Source organism: Dermacentor andersoni, chromosome 4 (genome assembly GCF_023375885.2).
Source record: "Dermacentor andersoni chromosome 4, qqDerAnde1_hic_scaffold, whole genome shotgun sequence".
In the NCBI taxonomy this organism is placed as follows: domain Eukaryota; kingdom Metazoa; phylum Arthropoda; class Arachnida; order Ixodida; family Ixodidae; genus Dermacentor; species Dermacentor andersoni.
The window spans coordinates 214,580,434-214,603,579 of NC_092817.1; the positions used below are offsets into that span (position 1 = coordinate 214,580,434).

Here is a 23,146-nt window from a genome sequence, read left to right on the forward strand (position 1 = left end):
GAAGATAAACAGTATGATAAATGACTGTTAATATAAGCATGATACAATGATCTAATAACATGAGGTTGGAAGAATGCACGTGTTTTAATGATAATGCAGATGCCAAATGAAACCTTTTTTATTAGCGAGTTGGCATGGCTATTGAACTTAAGGTGTTTGTCGAGAGTAATATCCAGAAATTCAACAGTATCAGATGTCAGTATAAGATAAGTCTTTAACAAGACCGTTATGGAAGAATAAATCGCCGTTTGTGGATTATGAAATAGTACAAAGGTTGTTTTTAAAGGACTGATTTGAAGTTTATTATCAGTGCACCAGAAATACACATTGTTAAGATCAGTGTTAAGTGTGTCTTGAAGCGCGGTAAGCGATTTCTGTGGTGAGTAAATGGTCGTGTCACCAGCATATAACAAACAGTTACAATTGGCAAGTACATTAGATAGATCATTTATAAATAATAAGAACAACAATGGACCTAGTATTCAAGCTCTTTCTTTCATAAAAGAATACCAAGGATTCTTCAGCCGTGATCAACTTTTTAAATGGAGCCGACGGCAAGTGTTTAACTGCATTCTCTGTCAACATAAAAGATTTGTATTATTCTTTGCCACATGAGGGTTTGCTGCCCAGCGTTGAGGCGGCAATAGATGAGCACGGCGCTGTCCTTTTTTCTAACACTTGTGGTGGTGTTAGTGGGGCAAGGTTTTTAGAGTTTCTATCTTATTATTTTAGGTCTACTTTTGTTGAATTTGACAATAACATTTACCCGCAAAATCAGGGTGTTTGCATAGGCTCATGCATAGCACCCATATTAAGTGACCTGTTTTTCGCTCGATGTGACAAAGCTCTTTTTGCACGGTTGGGTGACTTGGGCGTTGTAAAGGTATTTATATATGTAGATGATTTTTTTTGTATTTTCAGATCGATAACTACTTGTTCCGGCAGCCAGTTCTCATGTAGATTGCTGTTTTGACTGCTCAAACCCTGCTGTTGACAGTATCTTTGCCTTATTCAATGAGTTCACCACTTACGTTCACCCCTGAATTTCCTGCGCAGGGCAATATCAGGTTTTTAGACTTGTGTTTGCATTTCAAAGCTGAACACGTGTGTTGGGTATATGAGCCCAGAGCTAATAAGCCGCCCTTGAGGTACAGATCGTACGTTCTTTCTTGTTGTGCGCTCTTTCTAAGTCATGTGCTCACTTGTTGGATGAAGGCCTTAGTAAGCAGGTGGCTCGTCAGGAAGCAGCGAACTATTCTAGACATATCATTATCTCAGTTGCTGCATCGTCTCGGTTGCTATCTCGGTTGCCTGCATCGTCGAAGAAAGCTAACTTCACGCATGAGCTATGAGCAGAGCGCAGATGACGAAAGAGAGGAAAGAACAAAGGGACAAACGAAAGGTGGCTGTAATTCCCTACTTTCATAAGGTTTCCCACAACCTAAAAAACTAAATAAAAGTTGGGCAACGGTCTAGTATAAACATTGTTTTTACAGCACCTAACGAACTCTTGAGGTTAAGTGTGTTGAGCTGTCCCATGAGGAAACGAAAGCCAGGTTGCGCTACCGTGCACAAGGATCCTTTTGTTACATGCACTCGCAACATAGCGTATAAGATTCCACTTTCGTGTGGGAAGTACTATGTGGGCCAGACGTCTAAACGTGCGTCTGGCGGAGCATAGTAATAAAGTGAAGAGCATCGCAATAGATGGGCATCTGGCTGCCCATTGTAGAAAATGTGATGCGAAGGTACCATGCTTCTTTCTCTTAAAACAAACTGTTGTTGTCTATCGCCACAGGAATAAGATAACGAGGGAAATTGTCGAAGCAGCTGAGATAGCTAGAGCAGGTGACAATTGTGCTAGCACGCTGTCTATTCTTTTATCAAAGAAAGAGCTTGAATTTTTGGGCACAGTAGTAACATGACTGCTTTTCCTCCTTGCCTTCAGTGTGTCTGTTGCAGTGGCATCCCAGTGAGTATATATATGCTCACTAGCTGCAATAAATCAATTGTTGAAAGTTAGCACTCGTCCCGTGTTCCTGCTTCGTCTTTGCGTCATTCTTGCGCTATGTATCCCAGTTTGTATGCAAACCATGACTTCGGGAGACAAAGATCCAACAAAGATCCTATACAGCAGCAAAAGTTGCAAGTCTCAGTTGGCTTTGGAGGCAGTCTTTATCAAAAAGGATGCCTTTATTTGCATCAGTGACGCTTCAATAGGCTTGCACTCGTCCAAGTACAAACTCGTGCGAGAGCCTTGAGTCACGGTTCCTTCCCTTCTGATGCGACAGTGTGCATGCACAACAAGTTGTACAAACATCAGTGGGTGGCATGAGAATAAACAGTTGCTAGTAGCACCCGTCCTTGTCCACTTTCTTCCTTGTGTCCTTTATTAATTTGCTAATTTACCATAATCCATGATCATCATCTTACTTTGCCAATGCATTTATTAGATCAAGATTAGATGCCTGATATAACACAGGGAATGTACTCATTTGTGCATGTGTGCTAAGCTTTCATTTAAGTAGTGCAACTTTTTTGTCACAGTGCTGATAGTTCACAAAAAGAACTATTTTTGAAGCTTTAGCAACCACCAAGACAAATGTGCGAGTGTCACTGCAGAAGTAGTGGCACTAATCAATGAAAGCTAAGCATGCATGCAGTGATAGTCGGTTTCTTTTTTCTTTGTACAGAGTTACTTGTAGGACATCTCTTGTACTACATTTCATACAATAGGTGCAATGCTGTAGAGGGCAGAGAGACTTTTTGCAGTAGCTGTGTCCGCACTTAGGAATAGTTCGATGTTCTTGATTGCAATTGTGCAAAACTCTTCTTTATATGGACTCAGTATTAAATCAAACATTTAAATCCTTAGAAACAAACCACCTGTGGTATACGGCTACTAATGGGTTGTTTTAGATCAATTCAGTTTTCATTTTGTTTTGTTTTTTTTTCGGTTTTTTTATTGGTCGCGGTAGCCTCACATGCACGCATGCACGAGCAAACGCCGTTGGCAAGCAGCAAAGCCTCGATGGAATGCATGGAGTGATAAATCTTCAACACCGAACTTCTTGCACAGTGTCCACAGCGTTGCACACGATGTCTGAAGCCGAGTCCAGATGTTCGTCGACGCTGGTTGATACTGGCATTTTCACCCTCACTCGTGGACAGTGTTAATGCCTCTGCAGAAGGGATGCAACTGGCTGACTTCACTGAACAGTCTTGATTTGCTTTTGTTTGACCTACATAAGATCAGGCTATTTGCCTGCTTTTCGCATTGTTGCACGAATTTTACATGACGTTGCAGGAGGGTGCATTCTCACTCTGCTACTATAGCAAGTCAATAATGTTATGCAATTCTGTTCAATAACCGTTCAAAGCAAGAGTTAATACAGCTAGTGCCATAAGGATACAAAGGTCACAACATATTCAAGGTTTATTAGTTTCTGTGCAGGAAAAAAAAAATTCTCCGTCACCGAAGAGATACAAGTTAATGTGCATGAAATATTTGAAAACAAGTCGACGACGCTGTTTATTCAAGCCACGGAGTTAGATATGCTATCATTGAAAATTCATTACAATAGCCTGCAAGTTCGGCATGTCAAATTTATTAAGCAAGTGAGGTAAAACAACCTTTCAAGATGCATCTGGAAATTTATGTGTGAAAAAAAAAACCAACAGGAAACAATGCAACTTAAGGGTCGCACATTGAGTGCAAAGTTGAAACTTGGGGTACTCTGCTGTCTTGTCATTTGCCCTTGCCAAGGTTACAATTATAAACTGCTCCGTACACATTATTTTTGTGTGCTACTTAACGAAAGAAAATTGTGAGGACCCCAAAAGGCCATGTCATATCATGGGGATCGAACACCTTATAGGCAACTCGCAAAGGTGTGTCTATAGCATATGAAGCAAACATGAAAATGAACTTCATTTGCTACATAGTGTGTCAACGAATGCATAGAAATGAGAGACTGGAATCTGCGGTACAAGTTTTTTATTCTCCCTCCCCATATGTATCGGAGTCTGCAATCCCCGTCTTCGCACATTGCACTTGTTGAGCAAGGCACCATTTCCCAAATCAAACCGCGAAATAGCTCTCGGTGCAATTTTAAGGAAAAATCGCAGCGAACGCTGCGATTTTCGTTGCACGCAACGGAAATCATCACATGCACCGATCACGGCAGCTGCAATTTTCGCATTTGCAAGCACGCAGCGGAGGACCAAATTATTATTGGTGTCAGTTCGCTTCCGTAAGAACAAAGTAAAGCGACTTATTAGTTCTTTGCGACTGAATGCGTTACTTTATCAAAACAAAAAATTAAGTAGGATTACTTAACAAATGCAATAGAATCTATACAAAATCGTAGCGCATGTTTCATTCTTACTAACTACTCTCGAACATCAAGCGTAACATCTATGAAGGCTACTTTAAGCCTCCCTCTCCTCTCATCCCGTAGGGAAGTTAGTACGTTTATCACTGCTGCACAAAATTTATTATTACAATCCAGAATTAAAAAGTGAACTTTTGTCCGAACCTGCATACCTATCATCTCTGACCATCGCCATAATATGAGCGTTCCACACTGCCGCAAGAACCTATTTTTTTATTCATTTATTCCTAAAGCTACCAATGAATGTAATCATCTGCCAGCCTCAACTGTTCATATAACCGATACATCTGCTTTTAGAACTACTATTGAAGAATACTTTAGTTAATCCACACTTTCCATTTAGTTTTTTTAATATTATACCCAGTTATCTGCCCATGCTCTGTATTTCCTTCCACTCCATTCTGTAACGCCTTCGGGCCTTGAAGGTACAATAAATAAATAAAAAGGCAACATCTACCATCCACGTTGCGATTGGTTCCCCTTCCTTGCCACATGTGCTTTTTGGTAGAGAGGTTCAGCACTCCGAACATCGAAAAATCGCACGCACGACGGCCCGCCTCAACTGCGAATGCAGATTATTATCGCTGCGAGTTTTTTAATTGGCGGCTGACGTGAAACCGGTGTCACACGGCCACTTTCCATCGTGATCTTGACCACGATTGGCTCCCTCCCACAACTAGCGCAAGTGATCGAGTCAATCGCAATTGGATCCCGATGGGCTCGACCGAAAGTGACACCCGTGCAAAACAAGCAACACGTGTGTGAAAGGAAGAACGCCCGCCGGTGCTCGTGCCGTGCAGAGCTAATTCACAGAGCAACTGCCGTTGATCGGCGCCGTGTGCACAGGCTAAGGCGGCGTTCTATCGACAGCACGTAGCAACACTTATCGCAGGTGTAGGCGGAAGTCTCGGCTAACCTAACCAGCTGCGGTAGCAACAGCGCGACGGCCACGTGATCCCATCAGCTGTATTCCAAGGTTGCGCAGGGTGTCGCTCACCTTACAGGCGGAGCCGAGGCCCGTCTGCTTTCCGGGTGCGCCGACGATCCGTGCTACCATGCGCAATCCTCGCAGTGCCATCATTGCCAGCCAGACGCCACTAAGCACGACACGCAATGCACGTCGCCCCTAACGACTGCGGTTGTCACCCCACTACTGATGGTGATAGGTATGTGGTATATGCGGTATCCGCGGCGGCGGTGTGTCTGGCGCTGTCGGCGTTACCCATGGAGTGTACATGGGAGTGAAGGGTGAGTGTAACAAGCATAGAGTTTCTATGGTAACAAGCATGTGACGCCCCCTCGGGCAGGCGGGCGTTGGTGCGACCCTAGTCTCGTCGATTTAGCTGCACTTTGTGCACTAGTTCAGGGGGTGCAGTACTCTAGCACTCGATTTGCCAGTGCAGCTAGCGCCACCTGCACTTCGGCACTCGATTTGACGTCGTGCTGCACGAGTTCATGTACACTTCGGCACTAGACTCTCCGCACGTTCTTTTCTCGTGCATGTAGTGCAAGGCTTTTGATAGCAGACGACACATGCGGCTCCATGGCCATGCGGGTGTTGGTAGACGGCATCGACGGCGCCTGCTATTAGCACGGACGCCAGTTTTCATCAGGATGTGTACGCAGCATCTTGTTAAGGGCGCTTTCCGGGTTCAACTGCTGCTAAGTGCACTGAAGGCCGGGATTTTCCCTCAGGTCACAGTCGTTTGTATTAATTTTCACGAGCTTACCGCTACCTCGACGTTAAGTTTGCGCGAAACCACATCGGTCAGTCGTTTGAAACGTTGTGCCATATATGATTCAGAAAGGTGTGGAAACCACGCTTGGTCATGCTTTCTGAATAATGACACACCAACAAAAGAAGAGCCACAGCCACCCAGTCGCAGCGGACGAAGGCCTGTACGTTTCTGCACTTTTGTCCTCGATTTGACCGCTGCACCGAAAGCGCTAGCGTCGCGCTACACTCACGCTAGTAGCGCTACACTCAGAACTAGCGCTGCACTGGCACGACACTTTTCTGAACTAGCGCAAAAAGTGCAGCCAAATCGAGGAGACTGGCACTGCTGCACTGTGGTATGCATGGGAGTTCGCGAACACTACAGGGTGCTTGCATGCAGCGCTACTTTGCTCCTGGCGCGCAAGACGTGCGCGAACACGCGTGCGCGCACATGTTATTGTTTGCAGGCGCTGAGCATCTGCGGCAAGCGCTCGAACCTTGTCAAACTGCGTGCTCCGACATACCTGGTTGCAAGCAAACACCAATGGATTTTATAATTAATCCTGACGACCCGTTCAACGAACCACTTTCGGCCGCTCTGCACCACATTGTTTTTGGACGAGGTCGATCAGCATGCCGTCTTCGCTGTCAGACGAACTTGAAAAAAGCTAATCGATTGCGGCAATTAGCAGCGCTTCCTTTCTCATTGCCGACATCCGCCAACTCCGTTGGAACCGCAGCTATCGGGCCAGAGCATCCGCGGTTCTGCAGTCGGCAGAGAACGAACAGAAGCGTCTCCCCGCAGGCTGGCTGTACCCGGTTTGGAGGCAAACCGGATGTGACGTGAGCCAGTGGCGTACTCCCTGCCCCCAGATAGGTACTTGTACATGTACGCCTAGGGAAAGATGCTGCTAGGTGCTGCTGCTAAATCCCTGTGGTTTCTGCCGGCCACATGTTCTTTATTCTATGATAAGCGTCCGCGGCACAGATTTGCGCGGAGCCGTCCGTCGTGTGGATACACCATTAACGGTATTATAACACGGATGTTCAGGATTAGAGAGGACTTTCAGAAAGTATGTTTGGCTTATGTATGTTCTCTGGAGATGAAGTGACCACTCATTCGATTCTGCATATGAACTTTCAACGGGACTTGTCCTGAAAGCGCCCGTGGCTAAGCGGATACTTAGATGGTGAACAGGGTCTAGCATCTTTAGCGCACTCGGGGCGGCAGAATGATAGATCACGGCGCCATAATCTAATCATGACCGAATCAAGCTCTTGTAAAGATACATTAAGCACTTCCTGTCACTACCCCACGTTAGGCTGGAATAGAAGTTTCATTAGGTTCATTGTTTTCAGACATTTTTCTTTAAGATGTTTAATGTGGGGGACGAAAGTGAGTCTATAGTCAAGTATAATACCTAGACATTTGTGTTCTTTGTTTGCAGGTATCTGTTGTCCACATAGTTCTAAGCAAGCATCTGGGATCAGGCCTCTTTTTCTTGTAAAAAAGAACACAAGAACTTCTGTTAGGATTGATCTTAAATCCATTTTTGCCTGCCCACATTGACACTTTGTTCAGGTCATGCTGTACCTGTCTCTCGCAGACTGCGAGGTTACAAGATTTGAAAGGTATTTGAATGTCGTCCACGTAGACAGAGTAAAAGACGGCCGGTGGCAATGAAGCGCGAAGCGTGTTCATCATCACCATAAAGAGCGTGCAGCTGAGCACGCCTCCTTGGGGTACACCAGTTTCTTCTGTAAAAGGACGTGAGAGGACATTGCCGAGTTTTACCCGGAAGGTACGAGTGGACAAATAGTTTTCTATTAGGATTAGCATATTACCATGGATGCCCATTTCTGACAGGTCTCTCAAGATTCCGTAGCGCCACGTTGTGTCGTATGCCTTCTCCATATCGAGGAATATGGATAGGAAAAGCTGTTTGTGTACAAATGCGTCACGGATGTTTGCTTCAATACGTACAAGGTGATCAGTTGTGGAGCGCCCTTCCCTGAAGCCACACTGATAGGGATCAAGCATTTTTCTCTGTTCAAGGAAATGGATGAGTCGCCGATTAAGCATTTTTTCAAATACCTTACAAAGGCAACTTGTGAGGGCTATCGGGCGGTAACTTGCCACGGAGGAAGGGTCTTTGGCTTGTTTCAAAACAGGAACCACAATGGCTTCTTTCCATGCAGTTGGAAGGTATCCTGCAGCCCAAATGGTGTTGAAAATTGTGAGTAGTGTAACTTGGGTGTCATTGTGTAGGTTTTTGATCATTTCATACATGATTCTGTCAGATCCCGGTGCAGAGCTCTTGCATGAGCTCAAGGCAGCTCTCAACTCGGCAATACTGAAAGGGCAGTTGTACGATTCATTCTGTAGACATTTTCTTTTGAGTGGCTTACATTCTTCTATTTGCTTATATTTCAGAAAGGATTTCGAATAATGTTTTGAACTTGACACGCTCTCAATGTGCTCCCCAAGTGAGTCTGCCTGGTCTTGCAGCGTATCACCCTGTGTGTTTACCAGAGGGAGTGAGGGAGTGAATATGTTTGTCGCCCTCTAATTCTATTTACGCGGTTCCAGACTTTCGCCTCATCTGTAAACGAGTTGATGCCGGATAAAAACTTTTGCCAACTCTCTATTCTGGCCTGTCGGCGGTTCTCCTGCCTTGATACTTAACTTTCTTAAAGTTAACAAGATTCTCTGCAGTGGGCGAAGCGCGTAGCGACCCCGCGCTTTGTTCTGATTCCTACGTGCGATTCTACATTCATCGTTCCACCACGGGACATGCCGTTTGCATGCCGAGCCACTTACTTCACGTATGCATTTAGATGCGGCATCTATAATGAAGGCTGTAAAGTACTCCACAGCAGCATCAATTTCTAACGAGGACATGTCATCCCATGATATGCTAGTTAAGGTTCGGAATTTCTCCCAATCTGCTGTGTCAATCTTCCACCTAGGAGCCTGTGGTGGATATTCGTTTTCTTTAAGTGTTCTTAATATTATGGGGAAGTGGTCGCTTCCGTAAGGATTGTTCGTAACTTCCCATTCGAGTTCAGGCAGTATGGACGGGGAAACTACGCTCAGATCAATTGAAGAAAAGGTGTTGTTCGCAAGACAGTAATATGTGGGTTTCTTCTTATTCAGAAGGCACGCACCAGAAGAAAAAAGGAACTGTTCAACAAGACGACCTCGCGCATCTATACGAGAGTCGCCCCACAGGGAGCTGTGCGCATTGAAATCGCCAAGAACAACATAAGGTTCTGGCAATTGATCTATAAAGGATTGGAATTCATGTTTTGTTAATTTGTAATGTGGGGGTATGTAAACAGAGCTAATGGTGATGAGTTTGTTTAGGAGAACAGCTCGAACCGCCACTGCTTCAAGGGGTGTTCGTAGCTGTAAAGGTTGACACGCTATGCTTTTATGAATAAAAATGGCAACACCGTCTGATGATACGACATCATCATCGCGATCTTTGCGAAACGTGGCATACGGTCGGAGAAAGTTTGTGTGTTGTAGTTTTAGGTGTGTTTCCTGTAGACATAGCACCTTTGGATTATGTTTTTGTATAAGCTCTTGCACATCATCAAGGTTCCTAAGAAGACCTCTGACGTTCCATTGAATTATTTGCGAATCCATATTTGAAGTAAATCGGTGCTGTGTAAACAGAAACACAAGTGATGCATTAGGTTACAGTGCTCTTTCGAGGCCCTGTAACCGGGGTTTTGCTTTTTCTGAAGCGTTCGAGGGAGCCTCGCCGCTCCTTAGGCGCTTGGTGCGCCTTGAGGGTAGGTGTAGTGTCCATTGCCTCTAGTGAGGCGCCGGACACGTGCTCTTGCGAGCGAGAAGTTACCAGCGAGGGTCCCACCTTGGAGTCAAGACCCCTGCGCCCACCAGCCCGGAGGTCGATGGGGCTCCCTGAGGGATTTGGCTGCGCCGGCTGTGGCCAGCGCTGGAAGGGGCCGGGGAGGTTGGGGAGCCTCGGCTGCGCCCACCTTCGGGGTCGATGGCCCCGTCTGCTGTGTTGGCGTAGCAGCGTCAGCTGCAGCCGCCGGGGGTGGGGGGGGGGGGGGGTGCGGATGGCGTCACTGCCGCCTCACTGGGTGTGGGTCGGACAGCCGCCGGAGACCGTTGTGGTGCTGCCCCCTGACGCGTCACATCGGCAAAGCTTTTCTTTGGCAGGTATGCTACCCGCCTGCGTGCCTCTTTGAAACTTATGTTTTCCTTAACTTTGATTGTGACTATTTCTTTCTCTTTTTTCCAGGACGGGCACGACCGCGAGTATGCGGCGTGCTCCCCTTCACAGTTTACACAATGGAGAGTGTTCACGCAAGCTTCAGAAGTATGTTCGTGGGCACTGCACTGTTCATGGGCCTCGGCAGCTCTGCGAGCTGTGACCGAAGCGCTGGCATTTGAAACATCGGAGTGGATTTGGCACGTACGGCCTTACACGGAGCTTGATGTACCCGGCCTCGATTAACTCGGACAAGATACTTGATCCAAAAGTAATTATTAGGTGCTTCGTCTGAATCTCTTTACCATCCCGCCTCATCTTAATTCTTCTGACGTTGATCACATTTTGTTCGCTGTAGCCCTCCAGGAGTTCCGCTTCAGTCAGCTCAAGCAAATCATCATCTGACACAACACCACGGGTGGTGTTCATTGTACGGTGCGGGGTTACTGTTATGGGGGTCTCCCCAAATGACACTAGTTGCGGTAGTTTCTCATATTGTTTTACATTGCGGAGCTCCAAGAGGAGGTCGCCGCTTGCCATCCTCGACACCTTGTAACCTGGACCAAAAACATCAGTCAGGGATTTTGAAACAAGGAATGGTGAAATGTTTCGGACTACTTTGTTTGGCTTTTCAGAATGAATAACGTGAAAGCGGGGAAAATTCTAGGTTTGGCGTCCAAAAAACTTGAAGACATCTTCGGTGCGCCCTCGTTTCTGAGGGCGATCAGCAAGGGAGGGGAAAGAAGTTTCCATGAAAAAATGTATATATTCGGCAACAGCGCCGACCGCCCACCACGGAGCCCAACGGGGGACGCGGCAGAGCTTGCATACAAGTCTGCACGACGCCAGTCGTACGCCGTCACTATAACCGAATATGGTGTACCCAAGGTTGGATAGCCACACAGGGTTAACCCTTGCCGCCAGGAGAAAGGAAGTAAAAAGAAGAGAGAAGGAGACAGGAAAGGTCAAAAAGTGAAAGATAAAGACGAAGATTCGAGGAGGGAGAGACAGGAAAAGGCGACTGCCGATTTCCTGGACTGGATTTCCTGGAGTCTGGAGGTGCCGTCTATGTGAAGCCGAGGCCGAAGAGGTGTGTTGCCTCCGCCGGGGGGCCTTAAAGGTCCAAACACCCAGCATCGGCTCAACCCCTAGGATCCACTTTTCCCCAGACACGGCTAAGCCGCGCACGGCTACATGCGGGAGGGTCCGACCCTCGTGTGCTCGGGTACGTGGTGTCGCAACACACCAAACGCCTGGTGGTGCTCATGGTCGGTGCGCACCGGTGCGGTTGATCGAGGATGAAAGTGCGCTATAAGGAGAGGCCCTGACGTCACTCTTTGTGAAGCTAATAGCGTCCTCGATCACCCTCACCGGTGCGCACCGGGTCGCCTTGGTGCGCACTTTCATCCTCGATCACCGGAAGCGCACCCTGTTGGAGCGGTTTCCCGTTGCTCCATCTCGCACCGAGAAAATCGGCGGTGCGCCGGAGTGCAATCCCAGCAAGCACTGCGGGACGCGCGACGTGCGCGCGTACTGCCGACTGCAGAACCGCGGACGCTCTGGCCCGATAGCTGCGGTACGTTGCAACGGAGTTGACGGAGTTAGCTAGTGGATTTGTCGGCAATGAGAAAGGAAGCGCTGCTAGTTGCCGCAATCGATGAGCATTCTTCAAGTTCGTCTGACAGCGAAGACGACATGCTGCTCGACCTCGTCGAAAAACAGTGTGGGGAAGAGCGGCCGAAAGTGGACAGGTTCATTGAACGGGTCGTCAGAATCCATTGGAATTTGCTTGCAGCCAGGTATGTCGGAGCACGCAGTTTGACAAGGTTCGAGCGCTTGCCGCAGATGCTCAGCATCTGCAAACAATAAAATATGCGCGCGCACGTTTTGCGCGCCAGGGGCAAAGTAGCGCTACAGGCAAGCACCCTGCACAGGGTGCAGTTTTGTCCTCGATGTTGACCCTCCGCAGTGCGGCACCACGGCGGGGCAAAGCGCACCATTCTGGTTTCGGGGCAACCCCGAGGCAAGGTGTTCGAGGACGCCACGGAGGAAGGAAACTAAGGAGAGGCCCTACCCCCTCCGCGCGCTAGAAAAGTGTGGCGGAAATGACGTAGTAGGTTCTCATTTTTTTGCTGCTTTTTTTTTTGTTGTTGTATGGCCACGCCTTTTGGGCCACAATGGCGGCGTTGTTTGGTTTTGAGCGCTCACACGTGTTGCTCTGGTAGGTTTCGGGCCGTGGCAAAGGCGCTGAGTGGGCGGGTTTGCGTTAGTCACCGTGTCTTGTTGCGCTGTGTTACCTGCACCGTGCTCTGCCAGATGCTGCGCGAGCGCGCGACACCACGCACAGCGCGGCGTGGTTTCGCGAAAGATGTAAACAAGAGAGGAGGGTGGCCCAAAAGGCGGAGCATCGCCATGAGCAACGCCAAATTCCGGCTTCACTTTTGCTTCACAAAGAGTGACGTCAGGGCCTCTCCTTAGTTTCCTTCCTCCGTGGAGGACGCTATAAAGTGAAGCCGGAAGTTGGCGTTGCTCCGCCTATCGGGCCAGCTCTCCTCTCTTGTTTACATTTCGCGCGAAACCACGCCGCGCTGCGCGCAACCGTGCTGCTCGGACCCGTGCGCTCCGCAGCAATACTAAGCAATCGTTAGCACGTTAGCATGATTCCGCGAAAGAGGGCAACATTTCCTGCGAATATTCCTTCGTTCGTAGCCATTGCCGTGGCGCGGTACATAGCGTACGGCGTTGCATGCGCGTTCATTTCACGAACTTTAGTTCCTCCTGTCCCAGCTGGCCACAGCAACATCCGGTAGAGCACGGTCCAGATAACGCTGCGCAACAAAACACGGAAACTAACGCAAACCTGCCCGCACGACGCCTTTGCCACGGTACGAAACCTACAGAGCTACACAGAACAATAACAAAGCCGCCATTGTGGCCCGAAAGGCGGGGCCACTACAGCAAAGAAATAAAAAAACAGCCAAACAAAGGAGACCCTACTACGTCATTTCCTCCACACTTTTCTGCTAGCGCGCGGAGGGGGTAGGGCCTCTCCTCAGTTTCCTTCCTCCATGTTCACCGGACTCAGACGCATGTTTCCCATGCATACCACAGCGCAGCAGCGCCAGATTTCCTTCTAGGTAATGTAGTGAGAAACTCTATAGACTGCGACGAGCTCGTAGCATGGTCTGTGAGATGTGACGAGCCTTTTCGCACTCGCAACAGGGCAGAAAAAAGTGCGAATCGGCGCAAAACTCGGCCTAGAAACGCGCTTCGCCACAGCCAGGGCTCAATTCGACCCAAGCTGGTACGACCCCAGATGTCGTTTCCTGCGCCGCCACCAGGCGCCGCTACTATAAGTCAAACTCCAGCGCAAGACGCCCACATGCCAGTCAGTATAGTAACTCTATGCCACATGCCCTTTGTTTACCCATATCCCGAGCGTTTTGGCTCCAGAGGGCGCCACCTTACAAAGCGTGACATTGGACATCATTTATTCTTGGCTAAACAAATATTTTATACACTTAACAATTGTTTAAAATACGGGCACATATTTTACATATTACCTTTTTATGTGAGCGTAACACCTGATACATTTTTCAAAATCAAGCGCAAGCCAGCAGCGGAGCTGGCGGCCGCCTCGTAGCGCAAACCACGTGGGAAACGTTACTGCAAATGGACGCTATGGCGGAACAAATGGACGTGAGTCGCTCTTTTGTCTCTCTTCACATAACATATGAAATGTGATATTACCGTCTGCAGTTCAGCATCCGACAACGCCACGGATAACGGGGCATTATCTTCTCATCATTTACCTTGTTTTGCGGCTAGTAGCGGGTGCGGGCCGTAGTTTGGGGCTACCGGCGCGCCTCGGCGCGAATGAATGATCGTGTCTCGAATCCTTTCATAGCGGCGTCCACATATCACCTTTTAACTGCGCTTGTTCTCGAAGAAATGGTATCGGCACCATCAAGTATTTGCCGCTGCTGTGTTGTAGCTGAGGTCCGCCACCGCAAGTACTGGAGCTTGTTCCTTTGTTTGGCCGCCGGTGCCTTGTAGCCGGCATTTCGCTATGGCCCAGTCTCGGCGCATTTGTGTAGTGCTGCTGCCTCTCCTTGTGCAGCAGAGGATTGAACAATGGCTTTTGGTGGCCGCGCCTTGCTTCTTCGTGGCGGCGACCACTGTTAAAGCTTTTGCCGGTGCGTCTGCTGTCTGCAAAAAAAAAAAAAAAAAAAATGAAATGAATGCCTCACTGGTTACAGTAGTTGCGGCGGACATGCGGAAAGCAAACCAGGATCTCGCTAATACGCGTGGGGTTAGCTCTGTCATTTCATGGCGCCAGCGGAATGGCTCGCCAGGCGCGCTTGCTGCAGCAAAGTGCTCAGGTCGTGCCGCGTATCTGTCACTTAAAAACATTGTGGACAGTTGCTTAAGAATTTAAATTTATATCAAGTTCAGGTATAATTGCAAAGAGTTGACAATTTGCCCATGTCACTGTTACCACAGGCACAGCAGTAGTAAAACTGTGGGGCAGCCTTTTTCCCGTCACACTTGCCATGTTTGCACTTTATCTATGTGCCTTTTGAATTCGCGAATAAGAGACAGGAAAATTGGCTGCAAGCTGACATCCCATTTGCTAAAGTGTCCTTGAGACTTGTTTAATCTTTTGGCACTTTGCAAGGCATGTAGAACCACGGGTAGTGGTGAACTGTTCTCACTTGCACAAAACAGATTACAGGCGGGGGATTATGTCTCAATTGCAGTCGTAGCGCTGGATTGACAGGGACATGAAAGACGACAAAATGTGCGCTATCAACTGAATTTTATTTCAGAAAAGCATGGTATTTATACCGGCTCACACGTGAAAATCGTCGAATTGCAACCCAGCATTTCCCAGATAAGTCATTTCCTTTCTGCTCGGAGAGATCGACGAAGCTCTGACGCAGTTTGCACCTTCTTTTTCTATCAAGCTTGCTTCTACAATCTCCGTTGTATCTTTATTTGCATTTCTAAACGCAACTATGCAATCATTAAACAGTGGTTTACACCCGCAATCATCACAATGCACGGAGACATGTTGCTCTCGATAACAATTCAATTTTCGTTTGTGTTCTCTTAGCCTTTCATTCAGGCATTTGCCTGTCTGCCCTACGTATACTTTGCCGCACATGAAAGGGAAGCGGTATACGACACCTTGTGCGCAGTGCACAAACGGTGCCCGATGGTTCTTTGCGCAACCTCGGCGCATCTTTCACAACGGATCGGTGGCCTTACATATGCTTGGCAGCTTTTGTGGAGCTGAAAATACGACGTCCACTTCCACTTTTCGGGCCACTTTCTTTAAACCATGCGATATACCATGCATGTACGGTACAACCACCTCCTTTCTCCTTTCATGGCTGCGCTCTCGCTTCCTACCTGGTTCCGCTAGTTTTTTCAGCGCATTTTCCGCCACTGATAAAAGTACGTGGATAGGGTAGCCTGCTTCCAGTAGCCGCTCTTTCTGTCTAAGAAAACTTGCAGTCATCCGGTGGGGGCATGATTTGTGGAGTGCATTCACAAAACAATGGTACTTTGTGGGGCTGTTACAATTTTTATGTCAAATTGTGATGATTGCGGGTGTAAACCACTGTTTAGTGATTGCATAGTTGCGTTAAGAAATGCAGATAAAGGTACAAGGGAGATTGTAGAAGCAAGCTTGATTGAAAAATGTGCAAACTGCGTCAGCGCCCCGTCGATCTCTCTGAGGAGAAAGGAAATTACCTATCTGGAAAATGCTGGGTTGCACGTGCGATGATTTTGACTTGTGTGAGCCGGTATACATACCATGCTTTTCTGAAATAAAATTCAGTTGGAAAAAAAAGGCAATTATGGGGTTTTACGTGCCAAAACCACTTTCTGATTATGAGGCATGCCGTACTGGTGGACTCCGGAAATTTCGACCACCTGGGGTTCATTAACGTGCACCTAAATCTACACACAGGTGTTTTCGGATTTCGCCCCCATCGAAATGCGGCTGCCGTGGCCGGGATTCGGTCCTGCGACCTTGAATGAATGAATCAGTGCTTTATTTAGACAATACGTTGTCTGGGATGTAGGGGCTAAAGGCAGATGCAACTGCCTGACAAAGGCCCCCCTACCCGTACATTGCTCAGGTTGTGGAACATCATGAAAATAAAGTGGAACAATGTAGAAACAAGAAAAAGATCAAAATGTATGCGGCAGGCAATCAAGTATACAAAGAAGAGTGTTACACTTTATACATAATATATCATCAGTAATGTGTGAGAACGTGGAAATATTTAAACAAGTAAATAATAAATGTGTGTTACAAAGCATTATATAGCAAGTAGGAGAAAAAATGACTAAAATAAAGTTATCGAGACCGCAAGGATAGTTAAGTACCATTAGGAACTTAGCATAAGATAATTCCTAACCTTTTTCTTTAGACTATAAGGAGATCTGCAGTCCTGAATCATAGTGGCGATTTCTGGATTATTATTGAAGAAGTGAGGTACTAGGTAGGCGAGTGTCTGAGTACCATATTTGGTTCTAAACATAGGTGTTCCGAGTCCGTTATGCCTAAGGTGATAGTGAGTTGTCGGATGACAAAAATGTGGACAGGGTATTTGGGCCATGCAGAATTTCCCTATGTGTATACATAGCAAGCCTTAGTTGGAATAGACGATCTATTGTATGTTTAGCTTGGAAATGTATAGTCCAGTGTGGTCACCACATTGAAGGTTTTTGATGCAACGCACAGCTCTTTTTTGTAGGATTATTAATCTATCTAAATTTGTCTTAGTAGTTGTACCCCAGATTAGTAGACAATAGTGTATATGTGAATGAACAAGGGCATAGTATAGCTGTAATTTTAACCATTTTGGCACCAAGGCTCTGGTATTATACAATATAGAAATTTACCTGCACATATTTGCATGTATCTTGTTTACATGTGGTGTCCAGCTCAAGTTTTCTTCTAAGACTACACCTAGAAACTTATAAGTAGAAACCCGTTCAATAGCACAATTTTTAAATCTAATACAGGTACTATAGTCATCAGGCTTATTACGGCTTTTGAAAATAATATACGTAGTCTTCTGTACATTTAATTGAAGTGGATTACAATGCAACCAGTTTGATAAATTAGTTAACCATCTATTAGCTGCCTTTTCAAGTTCAAATAAGTGTTTACCTGTAAAAAGAATACTTGTGTCGTCTGCATAAGAACTATGTCAGGAGTTCGTGGTATGTTCCCAAGATCATTTATATAAAGAATAATGGTCCAAGGATAGAGCCTTGCGGTACGCCATATTTTATCGGCTGTAATTGGGAACGGTAACCATTTAGGCTAGTAAATTGCACCCTGTTGGATAGATAACTGCATATCAGATTTAATACCAAACCTCTAACACCGTAGTGAGGGAGTTTGCGAAACAAAATGGGATGCTTAATAGAATCGAGCGCCTTTTTAAAGTCTAAAAATAAACCAAGAATGTATTGCTTATTATCAATATTAACTAATTTTTCTTTAATATCTAAGAGCGCAGTTTCGGTTTATTTCTTTTCACGGAAGCCAAATTGCTGCTTGGAAAGCATTTGGTGGTCGCCAATAAACTTCAACAATCGTGATTTTAATGTATATTCTAACACTTAAGAAAATAAAGGTAGCACAGAATAGGCCGATGGTTATTTAAATCATTATGAGAGCCACCTTTGTGAATGACTACTACTCTGGCTATCTTCATGCCTTCAGGAAAAGTGCCCGTGGTGAAAGCTTGATTGCAGATGTGCTGATGTGGGCCGTATAGTAATTCAGCAACATGTTTAATTGGGTCAGCCTCAATTTCATCATAGCCAGCGGCTGTATTTTTATTTAACGATTTCACGTATGTAACCATTTCTAATTTACTACATGGAGTCAAGATTGCGCGCAGGAAGAAATGTATTGTTCACAGTCATTTGTTGTATTATTTGCCTGACCTGCTGCACCAGAAGTTAGGAAATGATTATTGAATTTGTCTGCTAGGTTGGCTTCAGTGAATTCAACGCCGTCAATGGTTCGTGTCATAGGAAGGCTAGCCTTTGTTTTCCCTATGAGCAGATGTGCCGCGTTCCAAGCTTTCCTAGGATTACACAGACCCCAGCAAACCTTGCCTGATAATATTGAATACGAGCTCTCTTCAAATCTGAGTTTAATTTGTTCGCAAACTTTTTTGTATTCATGTAATAGAGATGTTCTCTTAGTCTAATGAAGTTATGGTATAGTTTATCTCGTTCTCTAATTCTATTGTAAAGATATCTGTTAATCCATGGTTTCCTGGACTGGCTGTGCCTTTTGTAGTATTGCAGTGGGAAGGCAGCATCATAGCAGTTCTTTACATCTTGTAGGAACAGATCATACGATACGTTAGGGTTTTGGTCACTGTACACATCACTCCAGTCGATGCTTTCAATACTAGTATGAAATGTCGACAAGGCATTGGTATTGAATGAGCTATATGCAACAGGAGCATCGTTAACATCATGTTTTTCTTTCTTTGTCACAAGGAAAAAACAAAACACTGATAAATGATCGCTCAGATCAGTTGTTAGCACACCGGCATTGACGTCATTTCTATCATGGTTAGTTATACATAGGTCTAGTAGAGTTTCACTTACAGTTGTTATTCTGGTAGGTAATCCTATTAAGTTTGTGCACGAGAATGACTCAACAACATCTAAAAATTGTCTACTATCTGGGCTAAGTAATAGCAGATCAATATTAATATCACCAACAAGGACAATATGCAAATTTCTTAAGGACGCATGTTCAAAAACCGTAGTTATCAATCCAAAAAATTCTCGAGTATCCGCTGATGAGGGGCGATACACTGAGGCAATCAGAGATGTTACACAATGAACAGCAACAGATTCATAATGTGCGCAAACACAACAAAATTCAGGAACCACCTCATATAAGATATCTTCTTTGATATATAGTGACACTCCACCACCCCTGCGATTCGGTCTACTCACACCTTCATGTTTGCATCCTTCGAAAAATACTACATCGAATGCACATGAGTACCAGGTCTCAGTGAAGGCCAAAAAATGAAACGTATGATCTAATGAATCAAGCAGCACATCAGGTTGTTTATTTCTTAGACTGCGTATGTTCAAGTGGAAAATCGACATTCTGTCCTGCTTCTTAAGAGGGGCACTGCACAAGAGATTTAAAAGATTCAGCATCATGATATATGGCTTCATGTAAGATAGCCATAGCAGTAACACTAGCAATTTAAATAACGCAAAGGATGAAAGAAAAGAAGCTGTTCAGCGAACCTTATCAAGGTCACTTTCACTGTCGATGCGCAGTGCTCGATCACCAGGCACCTTGCGCACAAAAAACTTGCCATTTTTGTACCACGCGAACTGATAATGATGCTCCTCGGCTTTTGCTTTCATTAGCCAGAGAAGTTTCGTGTTCTGTGGTGTCAGATTGTCAAGGAAATACATGCCAGAATTGGCGGTTTTTAATTCGGCTTTCTTAGCCATCCATTGATCACGTGTGACACGTGATGCGAAACGGATGAGCACGGCAGGAACTTTGCCAGCTTTTGGCGGCAGTCTATGCACGCCTTCGACTTTGGGGCTAGTCAATCATGGAAGGGTAAGCTTATTTGCTAAATTATTCAGCTTCCTGAGCAAATTTTTGTTCTGGGTGACAGGCAAGCCATGGATTTCAATATTTTGTCGCCTGCTGTATTGCTCTAGGGCATTGACTTGCTTTTGCAACTCAAGAACATTCATGCTGGTGTTAGATGCCCCGATGTAATCTGCCCCTTTTTTAAGGGCGGCTATTTCAGTTGATTGCTTTTGCATTTCAGCAAGCACCGAATCATATTGATCAGACAAATGCTGAACAGACAGCTCCACTGTATTCTTTAATACCATTAGTGAATCTACCTTGCTTTGTATGTCAGCAGGGTGTCTACCAACCGGGAAAACCGGGAATTCTCAGGGATTTTGAGTAGTTTAGAAAAAGTCAGGGAAAACTCAGGGAATTTGGGCCTCTAGAGATGAGGGAAAATTAGCGGCAATTTTATTGAAAGGGTCGAAAGTCGCCGTAATGCTGGATCGTGTAAAAGACAGGAATCGTAATGAATCGTCTTTCGACTTTCCGCATTCCCGATCATTTGGACGGCTTCGCGGCCCCGCCACGTACCCCATAGAGTCAACGTATAAAAACGTGTGAAATTTCCGACGCAAGAACTCTTCGCCGTCCGAATTTCCGGACGTTTTGCCGTGACCGCAGGTCTGAAGCGGCAATAATCAAAGGCACCACCACTGCCGTGTTGATTACTTTGCCACCTCGAACCGGCACTCTCGCACGCAGTTCCGCTGGCAGCCGTTGCCACCACTGCGGCAACGCTAGGCCTAGCTGCTTCGACATTTGCTATGAAGCTTCTTGCCGTTGGGTGCTGAGTTTTTTATTGAAAGACTTGGCTGCTGTCAGCAATGGCACGGACTCCGCCTTTGTGGTCCTCGCGATTGGCTTAGAAACTTGGAAAACCCGGTGCATTGCATAATGCTGGTTCCTGGAAGTCAGCTTTGCCTCTCTATAGAAATGTTACTTGGTGAAGCATACACAAAAGTATTGCAGTGAAGCATAACAAGCATGGGAAGGGGCCACGGAACACAGTATGTATTCCTTAATTATACACGCAGGCACCCGGTATTTCCTGTCACAGTACGAGCACCGATGTGCTTAATATGTGTACTGACAGGCCTTCAGAGCGTTTTCGAACGTGCCTGTGGTGGTTTGAGCCCCTAAGGGCAGTAAATGACACGGATTTATTTTTTTTCAACTGGCCCATTTTTCGGACGTTTTCGCGGCCCCTAGGGAGTTCGAAAAATCGGTCGTGGACTGTGCAACTGACCAAGATGCTTCAAATGGTCCTTGGGGCAAACGAGTGGCGGAATGTCGACAAGAAGAGCAATGACCTACGCATTGAGGAATAAACGGGAATGGAAGCTTGCTGCCTCCGTTTTGAAGGAGCTTGAGCTCAAAAAATAAAGTTTTGGCTGATGCCGAGATGCAGGTGTCCCTCATCGAAACCAAAATAAACTCTTTAAAGCAGTGAAACACCACACTCGGGCGTCGTGCGCGGGCTGAGAGTATGTCAGGACAGTTGAGGTTTACGAGCTGTTGAGAGAGAATCTCAATTGTGACAGAGTTCGGGCCTCATCCCACTGAGGTTGCTATCAGTTGATAGAAATAGCTCATATTCGAAAATATTTGCTTGTATATGCATCTCCTTTTTATTCGTATTGGATAATGTCCAGCCCCATTTGCAATTTTTTCGAAGACACTTTATTTGCTGTGCATTTTACTAACCCATGCCTTCTATTCTCTTTTTGAATAACATAAACACTGCTCCTTAGTATTCAAATTGGATTAAGTCACGTTTTTATTGTTTTCATGTGCTTACTAGAGAGTGACAGCATCAGGCGATATGGTTTCAGTCCGTCTTGACATAAACCATAGTTCTGCATCACTCCACGAAATTTGCAATGGGACTCGGGGAAAACCTGGAAAACTCAGGGAATTTGGAAATGTCAACTTGGTAGACACCCTGGTCAGGTATTTGGGCCAGCTCCTTATTAATTTCAATAAGTATTTTCTTGTAGGTCAATTTATGCTTGCCGGTGTGGCTCTTTTCACTACGTGCCCTTCGGGCCTCCAAAACAAGGCATGTCTGGCACTTCCATGGTTTCCTTGCGGCATCGTCTTTTTTGAGGGTCGTCTTGCTCACACCCGAGCATGCTCCCAGGTGATAGCCATATTTGCATGCTGAGCAGGTTGGATATGTGCCACTATCTAGGAGTGGCTCAAAACAAACTAGGCAGGCATCGGACTCGGCCATATCAAACAGAGCAAAAATCAAAGGCTCATGGTAACAGTGATCGTTGAAAGGAAGCTACAACGATCACCAACAGGAAGCTATTGCAACAGCGGCGGTGGCAGTGGCGGACAACGACAATCTTAGTGAGGTGTAGATACAGTGCACACCTATCTGCGAAGTCAGTTGATAGGGGTTAGTCACGAGCTGACTCTTTTCGTTGCCATCACCGCTGAGCAAATGGTCCTCCAGTGTCTGGATAGCGCCTTTTGTAGAAGTGTCCCGGTGACGTAGGTCACGTTGGGGGCACTGTCGATTCTTGATATGGCGTTGAAGTGAACGGGGCAGCAGGCGCCGATCGGTAACCACACTTGGGCAGTAATCTGTGAAGTCAGTCGATAGGGGTTAGTCACAAGCTGACTGTTTTCGTCGCCATCACCGCTGAGCAAAGTCTTGTACTCAGGCGCCCAACACCATAGCCACTGGGCAACCGCGGTGTGTAAATTCAGTTTACAGATAGGGCACATCCTGTCGTCTTTCACGTCCCTGTCAATCCAGCGCTATGACTTCAATTGATGCAACGAACCAACTAGCCCAATAATCTGCACTCCTGGATTATCTGTACTGTTGTGGGTGTGACTGTATACAGAATGTAAAGGTACAAGTCAATTGTTGACATGGCTCGCAAAATACAAGACTGATCAGACCTTGAAGGCATTTGCTTTTCCTAATGGGTGTGGAAATAAGCAAACACATAAACGGTGTACAGTGCGCGTTTTATGGAACTGTTTGCGTCCCTAATATACAGACACTCCAAGTCAGTTTTGAGTGATCAGGTCCTCTATTTTTGTCAACCCCAGCACCAGTGCATTCGGTGATGTGGCATATGTCAATGTGTTTTCTCAT

General features: G+C 46.2%; 2 protein-coding genes across 5 annotated transcripts in view; one reads left to right on the plus strand and one right to left on the minus strand.

Annotated features, from left to right (window-relative positions):
• l(2)k09913 (transmembrane protein 53-like lethal (2) k09913) overlaps window positions 1-5,475 on the minus strand; it is a 117,116-nt gene extending 111,641 nt beyond the window's left edge. For all 3 annotated transcript variants that reach the window (XM_050185311.3, XM_055074792.2, XM_055074793.2), the window contains exon 1: window positions 5,392-5,475. In XM_050185311.3, the coding sequence (XP_050041268.2) occupies window positions 5,392-5,475 (84 nt within the window). The remainder of the gene's footprint in view (window positions 1-5,391) is intronic.
• Window position 5,476: 1 nt separating this feature from the next.
• The window catches only part of LOC126538464 (protein arginine N-methyltransferase 1-like), an 87,981-nt gene continuing 70,311 nt past the window's right edge, over window positions 5,477-23,146 (plus strand). The window contains exons 1-2 of one of the 2 annotated variants that reach the window (XM_050185307.3): window positions 5,477-5,560; window positions 13,966-14,057. In XM_050185307.3, coding sequence (XP_050041264.2) covers window positions 5,551-5,560; window positions 13,966-14,057 — 102 coding nt within the window. In that variant the 5' untranslated portion in view covers window positions 5,477-5,550. The remainder of the gene's footprint in view (window positions 5,561-13,965; window positions 14,058-23,146) is intronic. The other variant, XM_050185309.3, reaches the window with a different exon arrangement.